Source organism: Lytechinus pictus, chromosome 2, assembly GCF_037042905.1.
Source record: "Lytechinus pictus isolate F3 Inbred chromosome 2, Lp3.0, whole genome shotgun sequence".
NCBI classification, from domain to species: Eukaryota; Metazoa; Echinodermata; class Echinoidea; order Temnopleuroida; family Toxopneustidae; genus Lytechinus; species Lytechinus pictus.
Genome location: NC_087246.1, coordinates 20,914,031 through 20,940,775, shown reverse-complemented (window position 1 = coordinate 20,940,775; position 26,745 = coordinate 20,914,031). Strand labels below are relative to the sequence as shown.

General features: G+C 34.8%; 1 protein-coding gene across 1 annotated transcript in view; it reads right to left on the bottom strand.

Annotated features, from left to right (window-relative positions):
• Positions 1-977: 977 nt before the first annotated feature.
• LOC129283288 (carboxypeptidase B-like) overlaps positions 978-26,745 on the bottom strand; it is a 33,025-nt gene continuing 7,257 nt past the window's right edge. The window contains exons 2-10 of the mRNA XM_064095792.1: positions 24,041-24,122; positions 22,456-22,656; positions 19,938-20,039; positions 17,054-17,155; positions 13,980-14,075; positions 6,363-6,453; positions 4,112-4,326; positions 3,145-3,229; positions 978-1,578 (exon numbers count right to left, since the gene is read on the bottom strand). Coding sequence (XP_063951862.1) covers positions 1,391-1,578; positions 3,145-3,229; positions 4,112-4,326; positions 6,363-6,453; positions 13,980-14,075; positions 17,054-17,155; positions 19,938-20,039; positions 22,456-22,656; positions 24,041-24,122 — 1,162 coding nt within the window. The 3' untranslated portion in view covers positions 978-1,390. The remainder of the gene's footprint in view (positions 1,579-3,144; positions 3,230-4,111; positions 4,327-6,362; positions 6,454-13,979; positions 14,076-17,053; positions 17,156-19,937; positions 20,040-22,455; positions 22,657-24,040; positions 24,123-26,745) is intronic.

The following is a 26,745-nucleotide window of genomic DNA, read 5'->3' as shown; positions in this document are numbered from 1 at the left end:
GTTGAATAAAATGAATAAAACACGGTTTGTTGATGGGTGGTGGAAGCGGTACACATTCCATGCGACTCTATGGGATTGTTGTATTACTAGTATTAAACATGCCTTACTTTGGTTTTGAAGGGGCTAGACATTTGATTGTGGTCTAATTTTACAGCTAAATACAATTATACAATCATCAGCTATTATAGTTCATTAGAAATTTAAGGTAACAACGGTTAAAAATCTCGCTTCTCGATATTTGAAATTAACATAAATGTGCATATCAAACTTACCTTGATGAAACTATTGAATCCCCTTAAGTTATATATCATTATATATCATTCGAAAAGGGAATTTCATGAGCAATACAAATTTGATAACTAATTCATGGTATGGGCAAAAGAGAGAAAACAAATAGGCCTATAGACGTCTGAAATAAAGCTTACTGAGGGTCCCAAATATTATTATTCCACTCATAAAATATGAGCAGCTTACCCTATGCCTAATTTTTAATGCCACATTTGGAATTCTTATTAAATTTCTTTTCAGAAAGGTATGTTTTTTTTCAAAATATCTATTTTTTCAAAATTATGACCGTTATCATTAGACTTGGGTGACGTTCCACAAATGGGGCGAGTTCAAAAAAACACATGGCCTTATTCCTTCCGATTTTAATGAAATCTAAAGATTGCTGGTTTATTGCAACGCTCCATCAGACACTCTTAAATATTTCTGAACCACCAGCAGAACAAAACAAAAATCTCAATCAAGTAATCAAGTGTTGCAGAGGCTGTTTTTATTACATTTCTTGAGTCATTCATCCAATGCAATAGACTCCCAATTTCTTATTGTTATTAACTTTAGAGGGATTTACTTGATCGGTTGTGAAATACATAATATTTTGTACATTGAAATATATATTGACATATTATATATATATATATATATATATATATATATATATATGATGCACTTATATCAGTAATAATAATATTTTTAAAGTGATACTGAAGATATGGATGTCACGTATGGTTATAATTCTTTAGTCAATCTTGTACCAGCAGTGGAAGATTAAAAGGTGAAAATTATATTTAGATTATTGAACGAACAAAGAACTAAATGATATTTAGACCTTGCAAATATGTAGAACATACTCCGTGAAAGTATGATAATATTTTCATAATTATACAATTATTAAAATTATTTAAATCATAACGATCAAAATGTTCACAAAAGTTATAATCAGCTATAAATTTTTCTAAATTTAAAACGATTGACAATTTTTTATCTCTGTATTAAGAAATGCAACATCCGGAAGTAGGGGTTGGATTCTAATTAACTCATTACCTACTGGAACTAGGTGGTTTCTGTACAAACTCTATGGGCTATACAGAATCCAGTAGTCAACGGATTAAGAGTTATTTTTTATGCTGTTTAGGAGGGCCTTGAGTCCTGCATAAGTCTCCTGTCCAGTCGGTAGGAGCTGATTCTCGGGGAGGACGAAACCATGTCTCCCTGTATCCCTCAATTCAACGACGTAAGAATAAGGAGCCCCCAATTCTGCATAACCCCAGTCAACACTGCACCCATCTGCAGCATCTAGAATACAAAAAAAAATCAATTTGAAAAAAGAATGTTAATCATCAAAAGAGAGAAAACAAATAGGCCTATAGACGTCTAAGGCATGTGGTCACCCCCCGCAAAAAACAAAACAGCTAGAAGTTGCTTTTCCGGTCTCAATGAAATTGCTCATTTACCCTAAAAAAGGGGGCTACAACAATACAGACACAAACTGCGGCCAGTTTTAGCTTAAAAAATGCTCCCATTTCTTGATATTTTTTTTCCTGAGTTTTTGAGTGCAATTAACATTCATTTTCCCGAGGTTAAAAGACAAGTCCACCCCAACAAAACGTTGATTTCGAGTAAAAGGAAATAAATCAAACAAGCATATAACACTGAAAATTTCATCACAATAGGATGTGAAAATAAGGAAGTAATGGCATTTTAAAGTTTCGCTTAATTTCACAAAACAGTAACATGTACGTCCTCGTCAGCATGCAAATGAGGAAACTAAGGACATCACCTAATTTCTTTGGTATTTCATTATATTAAATATTTTAATTTTCTCTTAATGTGAAAGAAAGTTTTAATTTATCAATGAACCTGGAAATACCATTGTTTTTAACATGTTATGATTCAATTGAGAGGGTCTTTGTCAAAACTGTAAAAATGAAAATATTATAGAATTCCAAACATAAAAACAAAGAAATGCTGAGTGAGGGACATCATCGACTTTTTTATTTGAACACCAATGAGTTGTGCAGAGAGCTGTTTTGTAAAAAAAATATAAACAATAAATTTTCAATGTCATAACTTTCTTATTTTACATCCGATTTAATTACATTTCAGCGTTGTTTTGGTTTGATTTTTCTCTAATTATTCAAATTAATCAACCCTTTGCTGGGGTAGATTTGACCTTCAACTTTAACGTGCTTAACATGTTAATTTCCTATATATACATGGAGCATTTTCTCACTTGGTCACCATGTTACTACTTGTAATCTAGCTTTTAGATAGTATCTAGGGCACTAAGAATATGCCAGATCTTGCCAATAATGAAGTAACGATTTTATTTCAGTGAAAGAGATGAGTGCTCAAAGGGTCTCTAGGATTAATTAAAGGGGCTGTTCACCCAGACGAAAGATTTTGTTGTAAAATACCATGAAAAATAATAAAATCATTAATAGTAATTTTTTTTAGGAAAACCATTAAGGATTAAGAAAGTTATAAGAATTTTTTTATTTTTTATTTGTGACGTCATAATACGAGCAGCTGCCCAATATATTATGTAACAAAACGCATAAATTTCAAGTTTGTATTGGTTCATGATGACTAATTTCTTGTTCTTTCAGAAGCGGCTGTGTAATGATTTGTATGGTGATATACTGAAGTTACAATAAAAACCCTTTCAAATTCTGAAAAAAATGCATTCCATTTATTTATTTTTTTTAAATTCACGCTATAAAACTGTTTGCATATGATTTTTCAAATCTTTTCTTCAAACATTCCCAAATGTTCTATGATTATTTGTTCGTATATTAAAAAAAGGGCACTTTTTGTCAGGTTTAACTTCCCCTTTGAACAGGCAGGTCACAATTAACTTACAAAGTGTTATTGCTGATGGTCCATATGTATATGCTGTCCCATGTACACCTTCTAGGGCTGCACATGCTTCTTTTGCAGCACCAACCTGAACAGAAACAGAACAGAAATTGTAATGTCATTTATCCTGTAGAAGGAAAAAAATCATGAACATGATTGCGATCATTAATGCATGCCCTTCTAGACCCCGAACACGCGTAACCTGGCCAACTGGTGGCACCCCCAATGATATAACCAATATTGAATGCTGCTCTTCCACTGGCGTGATACATTGGTATTATCTTCGACTTGATTGTCCCAGACAGGAATCTGGAAAAGGCCCATTAAATATTAATTTTGTAGTATGGTCTAAGTATTTGTCCAAGATATCTATGTCTATGCTTGTTCCAAAAGCAAACGATTGGAATTTTTATGTAAAAAATGCAGAACTGAGAGTTAGATGTTTTTGTGTTATGGCAGAGGTGCTGCGATACATGTGGGGATCGGGGGGTGACTGTCCTCAATATTTTTTCAAGTATTGGAAAAAAGGGGGTTTTGGCCTGCCGATTGAAGATCGTCCGGAAGTGTCCATTTACAATAGAAAACATTTGGCATTTTATCGATGTTAATTTAACTTATGATTTATCACTTAGCATAAAATATTTTTCCCCTACCCCTAAAGACAAAAGCTTGATCCGCCCCTGAATGATAACATTTCTTTTCATTCCCTGCTGTACCAACTCGGGATAATTTTATGGAATGGTGGATGACATAACATTCGAAATAACATAATAGCTAACTTGTAGTCGGTTCCGTTGGTCTAAATGCAATCTCTGTATAGCATGCAATGCAAGTCATAGTTATTTCATTTTTAAGATTTTTTTTTACTCATTTTAATAACTAGCTTCGTAGAGAGAGGACTTTCAACCCTACATGTATTTCAGCAAGTGAATATTGAATACATGTGGAAATAGCAGAAGATTCCGTTTACCTGTGTATCGGAGTTTTCAGCATATAATTTCCTGTAAGAATACGGAGAGAGCCAAAGCTGGGAGTAGGAGTGGAAGTCAATAAAGCACGCAATGTCTCTGCCCTCCTCTTTGAGATCCTTTAGAAATCTAGTAGTTCCTTCGACTTCTGGTTCAGAATGGAATGATGGACCACGAAATGTGTCAGAGCACGCATTACCAGATGATCCCGATCCCTCTGCACGAAATAAAAGCCAATTTAATTCTACATCAGTCAACAAAAAACAAAAAAACATGAAATATGCGTGAAATTAAAGGCCAATTCCACCCCAGCACAAAGATGAAATGAATAATAAGATAATAATGATAATAATAATAATAATAAATATACGTGTTACAACAGCACGAGTTAAGAAATACACTTATATCAAATCAGTTAAAGCGGAAGATCACTCTGACAAAAAGCTTCTTGTAAAATAGCAGAAATAAAGTATATTGGGAAAGGTTTAAGAAAAATCCATTAAAGATTACGAAAGCTATTACATTTTTTTTCTTTGTGACGTTATATACGAGCGTCTGCCCCACATGTTATGTAATGTAAAACACATAAATTTCCATGATTTTTTTAGATGTTCATGATGACTTAAAATTTGTGTGTTGATATAATAAAGTTACAATATAAACAATTTATAATTTTTTGAGTAAATGAAACTTCATTGATTTTTGTTTTAAATTCACGATACATGTGAAGCTGTTTGCATGTGACGTCACATATTAAAAAAAATTTAAATTCTAATAAAAACTTTTAAATCTCTGATGGATCTTCCTCAAACCTTCACTAATATTTATTATTTTTTTTCTGCTATTTCAATAATAAATCTTTAGTCAAGGTGAACTTCCCCTTAAATGATAAATTTGTTAGTCAAGAAATCGGTAGATCTGTACCGGGGTACTCGAATTATAATATAATAGCTATAGAATGCGTCCCACAAAAAACGCAACCGAGGATTAGCGATGATTTATCAAAACTTAATCACAAATAGAACAGACAATTGACCTATCATTGTAAAGCTTATAGAATGTCTTCTTTTAGCTGGTATAACATACAAGATTTTTCATCCACGAATGAGTAATGAGCAAAAGCAATTTGAAGAAAGGATAGCAAAAAGTCATTTGGCTGGGGGTATCAAAATTTCAAAAGGAAAATTACATACCTAAAAAAGTTCAGTATCTGCTCTTTAATGTGATAGCTAGATCGCAGAAAATGGTCCAGAAATAACAAAGTTATGTTTCTTCGAAACAATGCTTGCATTTCCATAATTTCATGAAACATACGTGTTTTCGCCGGTTTCCCACCGAAGCTATCGCACAGTTAACAGAAACTTTCTGCCTGGCTAATCCTCTACAGAACGGGGTGTCGAGTATTAAAGTCTAAAAACTATTTTGTAAAACCTCTTCACTTCATGAATTTATTGGAATTCAAGCCTTATTTCAAATAAACAGAACTTTGTTATTTCTCGATTTTTCTTTGTTCTTCCGTAATTTAGACCTAAAACGGGCCTACTTTTTTGCAATCGTGATCAGGGTGTGTATTCTAACTTAACTTTTAATGCGAATACAAAGGGCGAGCTAAAATATTTTACTGACCTGAAAATTGGAGATTTCAATGACTTTTTGTGGGAATTCATGAAGAGGATACGAATCTCAAAAGAATGGGATTTTTTTTAAATGTACTTATTGTCTTTTACAAAGTGCAGAGAAGATAACATACAAAGTTTGAGATAAAGGCTAGATCTGTGTCAATAGCTTTTTACGAGAAGGTGTCATGCCGAAAATGGCTCATTTTTATACTTTCATAAAAGGGTGATTATTTTTTATTCAAATGGTCTGTCTAATTAATTTAGGGTTTAATTTAGTTGTTTATTGGTCTGTAAAAATTTCCATTGAAAAAAACAATGAAAAACAAAGAAATACATAAGAAATTAAAAAAACAAAGAAATACATAAAGAAAAAAAATCACTTTTGCAACTTTTCTTTGTGGAAACCTTTTTATATTAGATTAAAAAGATGACATCTAGAAAAAAAGAATCGTTTTCAGATTTTTTTTTGTACTGGCTTGAAGTTTATGTGGAAAAGAATGTGCGTGCCAAATTTCGGAGCGATCGCGCCAAAGGCGGCCGAGATCAGAAGGGGGGGCCATCAAGCCCCCCCCCCCCGTCCTCAATACATCTCAAATAGCCCAGTCCTTCTAGGGTTAATGAACGAATACTTTACCATTCCACTTATGCTCGTAATTGCGATTTGGGTCGACACCCACACATAAATATCCCGCATGAGTACTCCGTGTTTTCCTCCACATTCGGTCCTGCACATACAGGGAGAAAAGTAAGTTTAGACCGTCATGTGGGATATAAAGTGAATAGCTAAATACAGCGAAGTAAGATGACTAATATCTTTATATTATTTTTGAGATGGAGAAATTGTTTATTTGATTTTACAGCATTATGACTAAACGTATACGATACAAGCGCCGTTCAGGTAACAATTAATGTGATATTAATATCATCTTTTTGTAAATTATAAAAATAAAAAAAACTTGTATTTTAGCATGAGGTTTTTGAGAGATAACGAAGACCTAAAATCGAGAATTTTGTGAATACGTGCTGAATGTTATCAATTATGCAATGTGACACGTAGAGCAATATTGAATAATAGCAGCCGATTGACTCCTTAACTACTTACATATTAGCTACTGAAGATAGTTTCACGTAGATTTCCACTGTAGTAATTATCTTAGACGGAAATCCCAGGGACGCGCGCCCCCACCTTTTGGAAAGGGGGGACACAATACAAAATGTCCCCCACTATTTTTGAAGGAGCAAAAAAAAGAAAGGGGGAAAGAAAGAAGAAAATAAGAGAATTAAGGGAAAAGAGAGGAGAGGGGAAAAGGAGGAAAAATCAGAGGAGGAAGACAAGTGAATAAAATATAGTGGAAGACGTATTTCATGTCAATATACAGGCGCGGATCAGGGGGGGGGGGGCTAAGGGTGCGCGCGCCCCCCGTAGGATCCCCCCGCGACTTCGATGATATACATAATATAGGCTGATATGGGGCTTGAGATATCAAGTATTGAAGTCAATATACAAACATATTTCAGTTCGGACATCGAGCTTTCAGTATTTTGTTTGATTTACAAATTTATTTTCAAAAGTTGCTCTGTAAATGTCCGTTTTATTGTCTAAGTATCAACACTTTCAGCCTGCTCTGCGCGCTCCCATTATTTGATTTGCCAATTCCTTTTCTCTTCGTGTGTTTCATAAAGTTCTCAAAATATCCCTTTTCATGTTTTATTGTCAAAAACCAATCAGCTAGCGCTGCGCGCTCGCATTTTGATGGGTGAGTAATGTATAGTATATTCTAATTCTATAACAAACTACCTAAAATCCCATTTCCTGACATTTTATAAAACAACTTCGGCTCGCGATTTGCGCTCGCATTAATTGTTAAAAATATATTAACCCGTGTATCCTATTCAAAATTACAAAAGTGCTTAAAATGTTCAGTTTTCAGACCTTAATACCAACAAAATGGGCATGGTTGCTCAGTGGTAGAGCGTCCGCTTCATGAACGGGAGGTCGTGGGTTCGATCCCTGGCCGAGTCATACCAAAGACTTATAAAAATGGGACCTTCTGCCTTCTTGCTAGGCGCTCAGCATTTAGATTGGAGAAGGGTAGTGATAAAATATTATGTTATGCAGGGCCCGCTGGAAGAGCAGTTTTCTAACTGAAGTGGCTATGTGAACAATGCGAGCGCGAAGCGCGAGCTAATTTTTTTTGTGAACACTTATACCTAAAAAAAATAGACGTGCGAAGCACTTTTTGTAATCATAAACAGGACATGTATACAGTGCGTCCCACATAAAACGAAACCAAGATTTAGCGATGATTTATCATAACTTAATCATAAATACAATAGACAAATGACCTATCAATGTAAAGCTTAGAATCTCCTCTTTCATCCGATATTACTTAGATTATTCCTCATTCACGCATGAGTGAGCAAAAACAATTTGAAGAAAGGATACCAAAAACTCATTTGGCGGAGGGTATCTGAATTTCATAAAGAAAATCACATGCCTAATTTGCATCAGGCAAATTCCATGCATAAGCATGGGTTTGTTTTATTCATTGAGAAACAGAAAGTCAAATTTTAATGTAATTCCTGAAGGCTGGAAACTTGCAGATTGAAAAAAAAACCTTATAAATTTATACTTTATCAATTTCAAAATGATTAACTGCAAAAGCTGATACATTTCATTCCATCAGAACAATGGAATATTATAAGCAAGAAAATGATTGGTAAAGTAAAATCAATGTGGCAAATAACATAGAAGGTCGATTCTTTTAATGATAAAGGATGTCATGTGAAGTGTCATGGCAAGTTCGGTTCTTGAAAGTAAGTCATACGGGTGATACATTGAAAATGTATTTGTTTTTTACATGTAATCAAAGGTTATTTGTGTTGAAAACTCAAAATAATGCAAGGAAACATTGAAGTCCTTTATTATGGTTTTTCCAAGATTTTCAGATAGTCAATTTAAGAAAATGCATTACAGTATAAACAAAGAGACAAAAACATCAGGTTTTATTGCAAAAATTACTTATACAGTGCGTATAAAAAGAACGGGACAGATTTGAAAAGTCTATAAAATTTTGGTTTCAAATTATGATGTCTATATTTTGGTGTTAATTGGTGCTCTGAGGTCTTATCTTTCAAATGCCATTAAAAAAATTAGTTTCGTTCATCCTTGAGCGAACACGGAATGTTTTTGTGTGGGGTTAAAAAGGAGTGTTGCGCCAAAATGGCATAAAATTATAAATATGATGATCGGACTTCTTGCTAATCAGCAGACTTCTTAACCTTTTCATTATCTTTGCCATAATTTTCGAATTATGCGGTCAAAAATCATTTTCAAATCTGTTTATTTGCTTGAATTGTTCTGTTTTTGTTTCTTTTTGATGTGTCCTCTTTTAGCTTTGAATATTTCTTCTTTAAGCAAAAACAACCGAAGTATGGGAGAGAATACATTTCCCCCAAAATCCTTTCATTGTGTGCTACAAAGGTTATGGTGCCTTTGAACAGTGTCATACAGATGGGCGGGGGCTCGGCATGTTCCCCCCTAAAAAAAGTGGAAAGGAAATAAAAGGAAAGATTGAAACTGAAATATGATTTTTTTTTTCTGAATATTATGTCTAAATCTATCACTGCATTGGATATTTTCATTAAAAAGTGGAAATTTTTGCTTGCTCGCTTCGCTCACTCACAACTTTTTAATACATTTTATCCAATCTGCCATATCTAGCTACTTCAAAATTGACTAAATACACCATTGCCATTGAAAGACATGAATCCTTTCCTGTTTGTCCTGCCAAGCACATTATTAAACTTGATCAAGGAATCAATAACCCCTTGAAAATAGAATTCATTTTTTTAAAGGTTTCATAACATAATTCGTTGAATACGATTTGAATAATTACAAGTTCTCCCAATTAATAATGCAAATCTTCTTGCTTGGGTTGACAAAGAGTCTTTTTTCTTACTTATGAAGGAAAATTCAAAGGTAAAAGTATTTTTGATGAAAAAACAAAATAATTAAAGTAAATAAATAAATTTGTAAATGAAATTTGACAGCATAATTCGAGAATCAAGGCAAAGATAATGAAAAGGTTAAGAGGAAGTCTCCTGAATAGCAAGAAATCTGATCATCAAATTTCTCATCTCTGCCATTTTGGCGCAAGCCTCTTTTTGAACCCCCGACAAAAACGTCTCGTGATTGCTCAAGCATGAACAAAATTTATTTTTTTAAATGACATTTCAAAGATAGGATTTCAGAGCATCTATTAACATCAAAATATAGATATCATAATTTGAAAAAAAATTATAGACTTTTCAAAACTGTCCCATTTTTGTTGATACGCACTGTATATTTACGTTGCATTCTCTCTCTCTCTCTCTCTACTTCTCTTTGTCCTCAGATCTTCCTCGTGTACTCTTTCTCATCACTCTTTATTAAAAAATTCGCCTAGTTTCAGATTTCCTCTACAGACGCAAGAGACGTCTTCTTTTGATTGGAATTCGATGAGATATAAAAAACTTCGCGCTCCCTGCACCCCCTAGGTACGCTTAACGTGCCCCCAAAATCCAGCTCTGGATCCGCCCCTGATATATGAAATTGCCTGTTTGATGAGGTACACATCTTGCTCGATATGCTAATATGGAGCTTAAAATATTGAAGTCAACATAATAAAACAGTTTTTGGCGGGACATCGATCTTCCATTTCTTTATTTGATTTAAAAATTGATTTTTTAAAAGATTTCTGGAAAATGTCTGTCTTATGGTACGAATATCAATATTTTCAGCTCATACTACGCACTAGCATTATTTGATTTTTCAAGTACATATTTTCCTCGTCTATTCCATATAGTTCTCAAAAAATCCATTTCAGGTCTGATTGTCAAAACGTAACAGCTAGCGCTGCGCGCTCGTATTTGCATTGGTGAGTTATGTATCCACAATCATACTAATTCTAACAAATCCTTCCATGACAGCTTATCAAAACAAATGGCTCGCGATTTGCACTCGCATCATTTTTGTTAAAATATATTAACCTATGCATCCTAATTATATTTACAAAAGTGCTTTAAATGTCCAGTTTTCTGGCTTTTATATCAGTAAATTTTGCGCTCTCATAAAGCGTATTAGATTGATAAGAAAGATAAAACATTTTCATGAATTCCTAATAATCAAATTTCTCTTTTTCAGAATGGAATATCAACAAGTTTCATCTCGCGTTGAGGAAGAGGAATAGGAATTTATCATTTTCATACGATGACAAAATGTCCTTAGAATGTCCGGTCCTAGGTCAAAATAATAATACAAATATCAGCTCGCTATTTGCGCTCACATCAAACTCCACTTCAGAATCTTCGTACCTATTTTTTGAAGAAGTGCTTAAGAAGTTAAGTTACCCTTTTTCAGACCGGAATATCATTATTTTCAGCCCGCGCTTCGCGCACGCTTTATTGATTTTCATAAGAAAAAAATGCACTGAGAATGCCCAGATGCCCCAAAACGCGCAAGCATGTTTATTGAGATACGCAGATTGTTCTTTATTTATTTAGTTTCAGATCAGAATAGCAAAAATTCACTCACATTTTTAATGCAGCAAGATACTCAATTACACATCCTTTTCCTGATTTACAAAACATTAATAGTGTGTCCCATTTATAGGTCTAAATCCCAATTTTGTTTCCCCTCGTTTCGCGCTCGTATCAATTGTATCATTATCTTGTTCATTACTAATCCCCTAGTTATTCCTGATGAAATGGGCCTAGATTCCTCACCCAAATTTCGATAGGTCCTAACTGAAAGAATGACAGCATATTAATTCGTTAATACTATCGTTTTTATTAAAAACGTTCAGGTAAAATTGTTTGCACGTATTTAGTTTTCCGAAAAGACCAAAATATCCTAGATGAGTAATAATAGTATCGTTTCGACGTAATTGTATTAGAAGATCTTTAACGGGATAACTTGTTTTTTGTAAACACAAAAAGGAACTCCAACAGAACTTTTTGATACTGGTGTTGGGAAATTAGCCAACAAATCTGTAACAACATTTTTGCTTTATGCTATTACATGTACTTTAATTCCCCCACTATTTTTTTTCTCTTTTAATAAACGAATGCGCACATTTTTACCAGCAATTCAACGTGAAACTAGAAATTTGACGTGTCCAAAGGACACAGATGCCCCCGCTTAACGCAATCAGAAATTTATTCAATATGATTGAACTTAATATCGTGCAGAAACCAATATGCATATATCATGCATATAGCTGTGACCTTTGACTTTCGGACTCCGAATTTGAACTTAGCCTGTATTTTGGTGTCATCTACCAACACACCAAAAAATTTTAAAATCTGTTAAATATTTCATAAGTTATCACGCGGAAACGAACTCGCATATTTAATGAGCTGTGACCTTGACCTGCGGACTCCGAATTCCAACTAGCCTGTAATTTGGTGTGTCATCTACCTATACACCCAAAAATGTTCAAAATCCATTAAAAAAATTTCGAGTTATTGCGCGAAAACCAACTCGCATATTTAATGAGCTGTGACCTTTGACCTGCGGACTCCGAATTCGAACTTAGCCTGTATTGGTGTCATCTACCTATATACACACCCAAAATTTTTAAAATCCATTAAATATCTTTCGAGTTATTGCGCGGAAACCAACTCGCATATTTAATGAGCTGTGACCTTTGACCTACGGACTCCGAATTCAAACTTAGCCTGTATTTTGGTGTCATCTACCTACACACCCAAATGTTTTAAAATCCATTGAATATTTTTCGAGTTATTGCGCGTAAACCAACTCGCATATCTAATGAGCTGTGACCTTTGACCTGCGGACTCCGGATTCAAACTTAGCCTGTATTTGGTGTCATCTACCTACACACCCAAAAATTTTAAAATCCATTGAAAATTTTTCGAGTTATTGCGCGTAAACCAAGTGGGGGAACAGACGGATGGAAGGACACAGACGGACAGGGGCAACGCTTAATGTCCCCTCCGGACTTCGTCTGCGGGGGCATAAAAATATATATATTTAACGCATTTCCACGCGCTTTTTTTTTGCAATCTTCCTTTCGTTAAAGTTACTGATACAACATGCGGTAAAGAAAGAAAATGCAATGCTACCAGTTTGAAAAATAAAGTATGTCAAAATAATTGACATAATTAATTGCCTATATAGTGTTAATGTCGATTTTATTTCTGCACTTGCGATTTGATTTCAAACTCGTTATTAAAAGGGGTATGCATTCGCCCCCACCCCCTCTCTCTATCCCACTCTCCATATCCAGGGGCGTCGATCCATTTTTCAGATGGGGGGGGGGGGGGCGAAATCATGAATCAACGTTCCAAAGGCGCTCGATCACACAATACAAACAAACTCACACACACACACACATAGGCCTATACATATATATAATTATATATATATATATGACTCATGAGAAAGAGACACATATCTCACCAACAAATTAATGCGAGCGCGAAGCGCGAGCTGAAATTTTATACTATACTGACCTGAAAACAGGAAAAAGGTACCTGTTTAGGACTGTTTGTAGTAACTCATGAGGATACATATCTCACTACACAGACAATGCGAGTGCTGAGAGCGAGCTGAAGTTTCTATATATTCTGACCTGAAAGCTTGATATTCTAAGCATTTTTTGTAACAGTGATTAAGATGGGTATCTAAAAGAACAATAGATGCGAGCGCGAAGCGCGAGCTGAAAATTTTGATATTTCGATCTGAAAAAAAAAATGACAATTTAATGGACGTTTTTAATAAAGAACAAGATATATATCCAACAAAAGATTATTGCGAATCGAAGCGGGAGTTCTTTTGAGGTTTAGAACTGAAAACGGGACATTCTATTCACCTATTAAATCATGAAAAGTATGGGTTATTGCTACAGAAATGCGAGCGCGAAGCGCCAGCTGAAAAATTCCAATCTGAAAAGCGGACATTATGAGCACGATTTTAAATAAAATACGAGTTGTGTATCACAATCTCGCTTGCTGATTTTTTTGTAACAGTACAATCTTATTTTATTTTTGCACATGCGGAATTATTGGTGGGGGGGGGAAACATATCGTTTTGCCCCCCCCCCCAATATTTTCATTGGTGGGGCGATCGCCCCCTGCCCCCCCCCCCCCGGATCGACGCCTCTGTCCATATCTATGGGAGAGGTGAGGTTACTTTACAACTAAGCAACCCTTATAAAGTACTTGTAATAGTAAGTTCAGTACTTACACTTGTCCACGAGTGCTCGTATCCATCTACGTTGAGTGAGGGAACGATGAAAAAATCAAACTCGTCGAGGAAGCCTTCACCATTATTTTCCAACAGCTGGAGAGTGACATAATAATTATTATGAATACGAACAGATTGTACATCTCATCGATATCAGGTCAGTTTACCGCAAGAATGAACTTAGGGGTAATTTTTAGGATTATTTCGATATTTCAAATGTTCAAAAATATATCGTAGGCTATCCAGTGGTGAAACAATTATCTCGAAATTCAAGTAAAACTCAAAATATCAGCAAATTCAAAGGGGTAAAATAGAAATATACTCGTAAAAATGACCCCTAAGTCCCGAAAAATACAAAGTAAATGAATCATTTAGTTTGTAGTTCTTCATTGTGAACATTATTGTGATCATTATTCTGAATATTAGTTTTTGAAAGAGACCCTCAAATAACATTATAGATAAATAAAATTAGTTGAAGTAAAACATGGCTTTAAATACAGTGTTCATAGAAATACAAACAAAGACTAATAATATGCCCTTACTGGATATTAAGAATGTATCTAAAGACATTATCATGTACCTCAATAATAAAGAAGATCATTTTGAAGAAGTATCAGTAAGAGTATTTTGAGAGAAGTAAAATCCTACATATTTTGTTTCAATGATAAAATATTGTTAAAATCCCTATTATGTAAAGGTAATGAATTTCAAATGTTAGGTTCTGCTTATCTAATTGATTTATCTCTAATGTCTCTATTCAAAGTAAAATCATCACGGAATGACCGAGGTAACCCTTATTTTTATCTGAGCGATGCATAAAACAAGTGGAACGCCTCTGACAGTCTCGCCTGCATTACGCAATTCGATAAAGCAGCACTGCTGACTTTGAAAACAGCTATTAAATAATTATTCACAAAAGAAAGCACTCATATGATAATAAATTACTATGTCCATTGACCCAACATGACCTTTGACCATGATCATTTGACCTTGATTACCCTTATGTCTACATGCATAGTTCATGAACTAGATGTGTAGATCCATAAACTTTCTAAGTTATGATTCCAATTCAACAAATACCCCAACGCGGCAAAAGTTCATTGACTCTAAATGAGTTTGATTTTGGTCATGTGACCTGAAACAAGCACAATATATTCAGAGATACATGGTTACTCTTATGTCTCAAGTTTCATCAATTAGGTCTATAAACTTTTAAAGATGACAATTCCACAAATACCCCCAACATTATCAAAGTTCGATTACCCTAACTGACCTTTGACCTTAGTCATGTGACCTTAAACTCGCACAGGATGTTTAGGGATACTTAATTGCTCTTATAATTAAATTTCATGAACTAGATCCATACAATTTCAAGGTTATGATGACAATTCCACAAATACTCCCAACATGGTCAAAGTTCGCTGACCCTAAGTGACCTTTGACCTTGGTCATGTGACCTAAAACTCAGGTAGGATCTATCACCCTTATGTCCAAGTTCCATGAACTAGGTCTATATAATTTCGAAGTTATGACGACATTTCAAAAATTAACCTTGCTTAAGATTTCGACATTAATTCCCCCAATATGGTCTAAGTTCATTGACCCTATAAAAACTTTTGCCCTTAATCATGTGACCTGAAAGTCAGGCAGGATTTTAAGTAAAACTTGATTACCCTTGTGTTCAAGTTTCATGAACTAGGTCCATATGCTTTCTAATTCATGATGACATTTAAAAAACTTAACCTTGGTTAAGATTTCAGTGTTGACGACGCCGCCGCCGTCGGAAAAGCGGCGCCTATAGTATCGCTCTGCTATGCATGCGAGACAAAAAAAAACTGCAATTTTCGTTGGATGAAAATCATCAATTTTCGATGTTTTATGTCTACAAAATAAATGAATGTCAGTCTTTTTAGGAGGGGTGCTCGTTCGAACATCGAGTATATTTTCCGAGTAGATTTTTTTTCTGTATGAAACGATTTTTTTCTTCTGATGATACGTGTATATCATCGCACAAATAAAACTACTTTCCAATTATTGAGAAAATTATATTTGTGGGAATTTATGTCACATGACATAGCGGAGAAGCCATCCCTTAATTATGACGTCAAAAAACAAAACTTTGAAATCTATAACTCTTTTATCTTTGATGGATTTTCATAAAACCTTGAGGAATATTTTTATTTTTGTGTTTTTTGTTTTCATCAAAACCAACTTATCGTCAGGGAGTTTGATCGGGGTGCAATAAAGGGGAAAATGAACATAAGGGACTAATCCATAGCCTGCTTGGTTGATTCATAATATGAAACATAAGTATGTGCAGTACTTTAACCTGTGAACAAGGTAATCATGCTTCTACAATATCATCCACCTATTCTAACAAAATGCAGAATAGTGCTTTAATTTATTATTCTTATTATACTCGGTACAAGACGCTCGTGCTTCGCTCGCAACGTCTTAAAAAAAATCAACATCTTAGTTTTATACAGTGCGTCCCAGAAAAGAGGAAACTAGGATTCCACATCTTTTTTCTTATAAAGAAAATCAATTATGATATTTGATTTACATTATCACACAATTCAATTATTTCTCTACATTTTGATACCTAATATGTGGCAAACAGTTTTAATGTCAAAATCCGGTTGCGCTGAAAAAATGGACAAGATTGATTCGTTATACTATACGGCAACCGTGCTTATTCCACGATTGGCTCATTCTCATTTATTTTGCATTCTTTGTTAAGTTTCTCTCACTGATCCCTGAAATGAGAGTGGGTCCAGATTAACACATTGAGTTTCTGCGCAAATCGTTTCTGATAGGCCTCCGTATTTATTGTTTGTAATCTGCCATGCGTGAATGATTAGTAAGCTGCTGGTCTCAAATTAAAGATGAGATTCTACTCTTACGAAAAGTATCAAATTCATAGTAAAAACATGTTTAATAATTGTGAAATCCATCTCTGAAAACAGGTTTCCCTTTTTGTGGGACGCACTGTATATTTCACTTAATATTGAGATGAATCAGTTTATCACTTCCCCATAATTGAAGATGGAGTCCCCTAATAACGGTATACCCACCTGATTTGTCATGTACATTACAGTTGCTGGTGAGACCCACTCACGGGCATGGATACCGCCTTGAAAATAGACTACCCTCTTTGTGTTCCCACCTGTGCTAATCTGAAAAGATGCAAATTATGAATAACATATATATATATATATATGTAACTATATTATGTACATATGGCGGTTTGTCATATTTCAATACTCACCTACACCCGACAAAGGAAATTTAATTGGTGGTGTCGAAAATCTGTTTATCTGACGGTCAATCGGATCGGGGTCGCTCACGTCACTAGCCCGTCTCTGTGGTCTAGTGGTTATGGCACCGGCGTTCAAAGCTGGTGTCCAGGGTTCGATTCCCGGCAGATAATTTCTTCGGCATCACCATTTTTTACAAAGGGCAGATATCTTTTGGGAACCTTGATTTAAACTATATGCTTACCATTGTTCTCTCCATTTCTTTCACAACATGTTTAAATACAAGAGTTGCCAAAGCTGTTGTGCATGTACAAGTTCACACACACACACACACACACACACACACACACACACACACACACATATTTATATTTATATATATGTGTGTGTGTGTGTGTGTGTGTATATTCATTGGAAGTAGAGTACCAAACTAATACAATTTTATTCTTGTGTGGTGTGTTACGGTACATTTTGGTAAATGGCACATTTTGGTCAATTACCAAAATGTGCTGTAACAAGGTGCAGTATGAATCAATAATATAAACAAATTCGGTGAAGGTAAAAAAAAATGTATTTGGGTATTTCCTGTGATAGACAACAGAGGTTGAGTATTAGCAGGCGCGCCGGAACACTTTCAGTTTTAGGGGGGCGAAATCCCGAAGGGGACACAATATTTTTGACAGCGTGAGATACCGAAGCGATCGAGCGGGAGAGGGTGTGGGACCCCCCATGATAAGGACTTTGTGTAAAAATGGAGTATAAAAGTTGCGTTTCTAAGAGCATTTAAAAAATAAATTTCTTGATGATTAAACATAGAATTCACTACGAAAGACTATACTCATAATTTATGAGAACCTATGAAATCTACGCGCAAAACGATCGCTTCGGAATGTGGTTTTCATGTCCTGATGTCTGATCATTTAAATTACCTTTTACGCTTATATTGACTCAAAATACCAGAAATTACATTTTTCATGCAATATCCTTTCAGAAACATTTATTTATGTACATTTACATACACGGACGACGCGAGAGAGCACAATCATCATAAGTTTTAAGTAATTCCTGTCAGAACAAAGAGTGTATTAAGCAGAAGAAGCGTAACAACAGAAACAAAAGAAATTCTAATGAATGTCTTCAAATGCAAAATGTCGTAATGTCCTGACGTGGCAGACGTCGATAAGCACTTAAATCCCCATTCTATGCAAATCATTTCTGACATCAGCATTGGAGATAGTCCCTGATTATCCATGCATGGACAATACGTTTCATATTTTGTAACTGGAGGGAAAAGAAATATGACAAGCTTAATTGTCTAACAATTCAAAACTTTTCTGAAAATCATTAAAGTTTAAAACATTACTCGATCTATGTGTTTCCTTTTGCATGTTTTGTATGGCTGGGAAGCACTTTTGGATGACTCCTTCAAAATGTTCTTTTTTCTTTACACATTTTCTGGGGAAATGTGACCATAACTAGGGAATGATGAATATCAAATTCAAGGATATATTCATTTGTAAATAACCATGAACTGATTAAAAAACTACCGCAGCTCATAATGTACATTATGTAACATTATTTAGAAGAAAACAATTACATTCCAATAGCGGATGTGGTTGACGGTACACCATGTGGAGTTTTCGAAAAAGTGGATAGAGGAAGAAGTGAAATTGATAGGGAGGAAGTGGACAGTTGATAGTCGAGTAATTTTTTGTTTAAATGAGCGTAGTCCTGAAAAAGACAGTAAACCAGAAAAGGTTGAAGAGTTGAAGAGGCTTGAGTAGTTGATAGATGAGTACTCCTGCTCTGCACTCCATTCGCCGACTCAAGCTAGCATCTTCTCATTTATCCAATAATCCAACTACTCAAGCCTTTTTAACTCTTTAACCTTTTCTTTTTTACAGTCATTTTCAGAACTACACACATTTTCAAGAAATGTTACTCTAGGACCTTATCTCAATCTTCCAATTTCTCGCCTGTCAATTTTACTTCTTCGGAAGAAGTAAAATTGATAGGCGAGAAATTGGAAGATTGAGAGTAGGTCCTAGAGTAATATATGACGACCTCGAGATGTTATGGTTTCTGGGCTTGACAGCTATGACATAGATTCCATATGTTGCTCGAGTAACTAGCGTTCACGCGCGTTAGTAATATCGGGTCCGGTCTGAGCGTTTCTGGGCGACCGCGCGTTTGTTAGCCGACACAGCCACCATGAATTGGTGAACCACTTTCAATTTGCCATTCGGTTTTAGTCTGAAATGTATTCATTAAAAGGTTAAACGTTATCACACTGTAATAAGATGGAAAAGGGGCTTATCAAAGGTATGTTTCACAGAGGGACATGTTCGTCAAAAGACGCGAGGCTTACTATGATATGTAATTGCCTCGTCAGGGGCGATTTTTTTTTCATTTTTGACAATGGAAATGACAATTTTTTTAGGCAGAAAAGTGCCTTCATCGTTTACTTTTGTCCTTAAATAATTTATCATTTTTCTACTTTTAGGGGGGCACATTGGGGGAGGGGGGGGGGACAATATCTCGTTTTGCCCCCCAAACATTTTATTTGGGGGGCAAGCGCCCCACTGCCCCCCCCCCCCCCCCCGCTTCCGGCGCCCTTGAGTATTAGGATTCTACGGTTATCGTGAAGCAAAGCAAAGTGGAGCATGCGCATTTGTGAATCGTGGGAATCTTATACAAATACCTTGAGACCGTTGATTTCTTTACCAAGAAAAGATGTGGCGAATTTAGTCTCCGTTGCGATGCTAGAGTACTGGTTAGCCATATCTTTTACCCAAGCTTGGATCTGACATTCAAAATGGGGAGAGAAAGGAGGGGGAAAGATAGATAGATGGAGGGAGAGAGAAACAGTGGGTGGGTGGGAGAAAGAAGGGGAGGGGTAGGTAAAAATCGAGAAATTTTAATTAAAATGCATGCGAAACAAGTGTCAAATTTGATTTCGCTTATAACGACTATTGTTAAAAAATTCAAGTAAATGTGTTTTACGCTGTACTACTTTTGTAAGATTGTTGACATACAAGTGAATTTCAATAACACATAGGATAAAACAACTACAAACATATATTGATATAGTCGAAAGAGAGGATGAAAGGTGGGAAAAGAATGCAAGCCAGCGAAGCGAGGCAAATTTTTTACCATTTTTTATCTAATATTGTGATTTTTTTTATTTTGTGATCTATTTTTACATAATATTCAGAAAACGATATCGTATTTCATAGTTGTTGTTTTTTTCTTGTTTTCTTGCTCGCCTGAATTTTTTTGGGTCAATTGCTCCTCAAGCCCTTTCTTCATTTTCCAGCCAGTGTAGTTTATACTCTTATACCCCCTCTCTCCGAAAAATATGAATGGGAAAGGAAGAAGAATAAGAGAGTTCGAGTTCACATCTCATCTACGTAGTAAGTGGGGGGATCAGAAAGCATAATAATAGATATACAATCTCTCTCAAAAAAATATAAATTTGCCTATTTTTTGTCTTCCTAAAATCGGATCCTCCAAAGATATTGCACTATAATTGGTTGCATTTTTTGCATCAAACGACCAGTAAGTATCGATGGAGGTATGAAAAACCGCTATTTTCCTGGCAGAATTGAAATGATTTAAAATGTGACAGGACCTCCTTGTCTGTGAAATACAGTGCGTATCAAAAGAATAAGAAATAATCCTGTAGAATTGTATATTTGTAATATCCTGAAGCATTTTCCACATTTAAACATTGGTACAGATCTCTATTAAGCAAAATGACAATATAACTGTCGAAAAATCTTTCCGCTTGAGTGAGCACCACTTACCTTTAAAAAGTTCGTGAAAATGATTTGCGCAGAACTTGGAAATGGTTACACGGATAAAAGTAGAAATTAATCATGAAAAACACACGGCATTGAGCTGGGAAAATTTATTTGAAGACACCTTTTATCTGTACTAATTATTTTTTTTCTTGCCCAAACACTTCATAGAGCGCCATTGCGCCCCTCCCCTCCCCACACATCTAGGCCATCGTGATGCTATCTGCTTTATACGGAGCTGTGATTCACATGAAATGGCTTAGGCTTGATTTTCGTTTCGTAAATCATCAAGCTTGGGAAAAGTGGAGAAACGAGTACTAAATTACAAAAACTTAGTGAAAGAACCATGGAGATGTCTGAAATAAACTTTTGTTTACATTCAGTTATGTCCTCAAATCCAGTTGCACTGTTAGAAAATTTATCCTTAAAATAAAAGAAGTTCCTGCAGCAGAGTCTCGAGAACACCTGTAATCTTACCAGATTGCGTAATCTTACAGGAAATTGATATTTGGTGTATGGAACCTACAAATTTCCTTTAATAAAACACAATTTTCCCCTTTTTAAACAGACCTGTTCTGTTAAATTGCAGAAAATACCTGTTTTATGAATTTACAGAATGATTCTGTTATTGCTTTCTGCAAAATCTACTGGTTTTTTCTGTAAAATCGGGGTTTCTTTAACAGTGTGACACAAAAAGGGCAAAGGTTGTGCTTACCTATAGAGTTAAAATGTTAATTTGGGTGGCAAAATTGCTACAAAATGTATCTGTTTTATTTTAATTTGCTAACAACGCAAAAGAAATGTATGAGAAATATATCAAACGTTCAGTTTGTTCTCACTTTTTTCCTTGACACACTGAAAATTTCTGCGAGCTTTACAAAAATGGATAGTGCTCACACAAGTGTAACATTCTGTCAACATTGTTACTTTCATTTGATAGATGAGACCCAAACTCAATAGTATACGTGAAAGAACTATCCCCATGTTGTATATATTTCAATTCCCAGGACTTTTTCAAAGTGTAAACTTTTTATTGATACGCAGTAGGACAAAATATTCATCGCCATCAAATAAATCACGCAGTAGGCATGTTAGATAAAAGTCGGCGAATACATGGAAGAGGCGCGCTCTTCTCTTTCAAAATCAATCATACAAATTGAAGCATTTATTCAGTAATCTGGAACATATTTCTTCTCAAGAAAAACAAAAGTATTATGTTAACTTCAATTAACTCAATGCCATAGTCCAAATCGCGAGTGCGTTGTTAATAAAGCCATAGAGATATAACAGGTCTGGTACTGCGCCCGCAATGTGGGAAATGTGAGAAAATAAGCCGTAGAAATAATATCGTTTACTGCATCCTTTCTGTTCAATCCACCAAGAAAGTGGATAAGTTGCCATAATGTGACATCGGCCTACCTCTTCGTATGTGTGATAGGTCTCGTAAAAACCAGTTGAAGGTAGGATACCATCCTGGTTATCGATGAGCGTTTGGACGTCCTCCACCATGACATGGTAGTCAATGTCACGTGACTCCAGGAGATACTTGAAACCTCCCACAAGATTGGGTGCCATCATGACATCAGTGAAACCATTTCGGTTGTGAGTCCAGAAGTCGTACTAAATATCAAAGAATAAAGATCTTTTGGGTCATCATTCCGATATTTTCAAGAAAACAAATAACGCTATTTTTCTGAAATTGACGTGAAATCGGATATACAGTCTCATTAGGAAAATTAGGAAAATGACATTCAAAAGACGAAATTCAAAAATAAAGAACTTCTTTGATCAATAAAGTGACAAAATTTCCTTTGATCTATCTGCATGATATATAGAATATTGTTTATCCGACACTGAAAAAAAATCATTGTGAGTTCAGCCGGTGGACGGAGGACCTACATCAATCATAGCAAAACAAACACCGAACGCTGATACCCCTAGCCACTACCCTTAACACAACGAATTTAAGTAATTTGCCGTAAAAATACTACTCCCTTACCCTTAAAAAATAGATTACCATCATCATGAATATTATAATCTAACATGTTACCCTCTGTTAAACTTTTATCGAGAACATTGCCTTTATTTACATTGCAACATTGGGCCAATACGGCTTATAACTAAAATATCTTATTCGAGATTCATTAAGATGATAAATGTACCTATTTTTATCATAGTCAAGTCTGTAAAAAAAATTATGTCTTAAACTATCTATGACTTATAGATAGATAGATCGATAGATCAATTTTGTTTTCACACGGTAAAATACCCAAACAGATACGGAGTCTGATTTGCATTGGGGCCGTGCCATGAACAAAATATACAAAGTAAAAGGCACCCAATCTTAATACAAGAGTAACACATATAATTCTTACCAGGTGATAATACATATGGGTAGGTTTATACAAGTAATTACGAATCATAATCAAATTCTAAGTTAAAAATATACAAAATACTTGCAGTATGAACGCATACTACAGAAAATAACATCATTTTAGGGTAAGATATTACTCAGATACATAATTGATTGATTTGAATTACCGTGATAATCTCTGTATAACGACGCTGCGCACTCACACGCTCTCCCTTACATATACGCCCCACACATCCTTCCCAACACCAGTCATCATTAAGTCACACCCCTATGTTATAACGCATACACACATATTGGGTAGATAATCATATAAAGGATTTAAAAAAAAACTGTTAAAGGCGAGATCCCCCTTTGTGATTCATACCCTTATATTAGCTAAAGCCCTTTTGAAACTGGTAGTGGTATTACATTGTTGCATAAGTATTTGTAGGCCTACTTTAATGTCACTAAGCACATTTCTTCAAGATCCTTTAAGATGGTGCCTTTATCTATGAAAAGAAAGTTCTTAATGTCAAGAAAATGGGATAAAGAAAAGGGCTTTCCATAGCGTACTAGGCCTACGTCGACATACGCTTGCTAAAACGGTTAGGTGTGGCAGCCCCTTAACAATACTCTTATCATAAGAATCACCTTTTCGTTCAAAGTCTCGGCTAAGTGATGGATGTAATCATTCTGGATAACGCCTTTAGGCTCGATACGGAGAGTTTGATATCTGCATGGGAGAATAAAATGAAAAGAATACCAAGTCATATAATTGTTCAAACTTTCAAATAAAATGTACATTAGCCGATTACCATGGATGTATATGAACATCAAACATGTCAACACAAGATACGCTCGGAAAGTCCATCTCTTCTTCAATGACATGCCCAATCAAATCCATAGACTGAGAGGGAATGAGAGAAGCTTTAAACCGATCACTCTCGTTGTGAGAAATTGTTAAAATCCACTTTCACATTGATTCGTTAGGTTTTCTTTGCCTGATGTTGCACGATCGATCGCTTGGTTTCTTGCGAGCGTATGGCAAGCCGTTTTAACATTTATTCACATTTCTGACATTTTCTAATTTGTTAACCACATGAAACCATTTCTTGATATCAAGAATTCAATTCTTAAAAACAAGAAATGGTTTAATGTGCTTCACAAATTAGAATTCTTAATATCAAGAAATGAATTCTTGATATAAAAAAACGATTTCTTGATATTAAGAAATGAATTCTTTATATAAAAAATTGAATTCTTGATATCACTAAACATTTATTTTTATATCAAAAACTCATGTCTTGATATCAAGAATTTCAAGAATTCATTTCTTGATATCAAGAATTCATTTCTGATTTCGAGCGGAAATGTATTGCAAGAAATCGTTCTGAGTTTCGAACACAAATGTATTGCACGAATTCCCTCTCTAGCACCAAGCGTTAATGTATTGCAAGAATTCATTGTGATTTCGGAAATTCGTGCAATATATTTGCGTTTGAAATCAAATTGAATTCTTGCAATACATGAATACTCAGTGTCAGAGAAGAATTCGTGCGATATTTTTGCGTTCGAAATAGCAATGAATTCTTGCAATACATTAATGCTCGGTACCAGAAAGGGAATTCGTGCATTGCATTTCCGTTAAAAATCAGAATGATTTCTTGCAAAAAATTAATGATCGAAATCAGAAATTAATTCTTGATATCAATAAGCCTTGGAGTGGATCAGGAGCTACCTCTTGAATATGAAGCAACATGTCTTTTTAAACGGGTGCAATTCTCAAATGAAAAAAAATAATTGTGGAGTTCCACATGGTAGTCTTTTAGGCCCGATTTTGTTTATAGTTTATATTAATGATTTTTGTAGATCATCAGATGTTCTTTCTTTCATTCTCTTTGCGGACGACTCTAACTTATTTTTTTCACATAAAAATCCTCTTCACCTTGCTAATATAATCAACTCTGAACTAGAAAATGTCACCCAATGGATAAGAGCAAATTAATTGTCAATAAATCTTCAAAAAACAAAATATATGTTGTTTAGCAACTCTATAAATACACTTCCTGTTGATATTATTTTGGATGGAACTCCCTTGGAAAATGTATCCCATATTAAGTTTCTTGGAATAACAGTTGATAATAAGCTCTCATGGAAATTCCACATAGATAACATGTGTAAAACTATTTCACGCAACGTTGGTATAATTAACAAGCTTAAATTTTGTTTACCATTATCGTCCCTGCTTACATTATATTCATCCCTTATATTGCCTTATTCAAATTATGGAATTTTAGCGTGGGGTAGTACACAACAAACACTCGTAGAAAAATTACTCCTATTACAAAAGAAGTCTCTTCGTATCATAAGTCACACAGCATATTTGTCTCATACCAACCCATTATTTTTTTAACATAAACTATTGAAAATTGAAGACTTATATTTGTTTAATCTCGGTCAGTTTATGTATAACTATAACAACAACAACCTCCCAAATGTATTTAATTCAATGTTTCAAAAAAATCAATCCATTCATAACTATCCAACAAGGCGATTGGGTGAATTCCATTTATCACTTTTAAGAACTTTGCTGGCTCAGAACACATTTATATATGATGGACCGAAGTTATGGACCTCACTTCATAACGATATATCAACTGCAAAATCTTTCAACTCTTTTAAGACTAAATTCAAATTATCTCTATTAAAATCTTATATACTCCCAAATTAAGTCTAATTCGTCATCTCTGTCAAGTCATCATTATTACTATAAAGACTATAATTAAAACATAAAATAATCATTATCCTTTTTTATTGAAAAAAAAAATCTGACACAAGTCCTTCTCAGATGTGCTCGTTATTGAACCTCATACATTATTGTGTCTATCCTCTCCTCTATTTTCTCTTTCTTTCCTGTCCGCTTATCCGCCTTCCTACCGGTTATTTGTTTTACGGCATCAATCACATTTTTCGTGCATTATATTCTTTCCAGGTTATTTTATATATTTTTTCTCCTTTTATACACATCATTGAATCCAGTTTGCTTGAGTCCACGATGGCATATGTTCTACCTACGTTCAGCAGCACCCATCCATCTTCTCAGTGCATTCTCCCCTTTTTTCATCTCTTTTTTTTTTTTGGGGGGGGGGGGTGGGGTGGGGAAGGGTGGATATATTTTAGGACGGGTTGTTTTGTCCTATATCAAACTATATTTTCTGATAACTTCGTATTTATTTTGTGAGTATTATTTCTCTCTCATTTTTTTTTCTCATTTGATTACATATATCTGTATTTGTACTTTGTTATTATGTTATTTGTTGTGTTATCTATTTTTTGAGGGGCCCACATTGTACAAG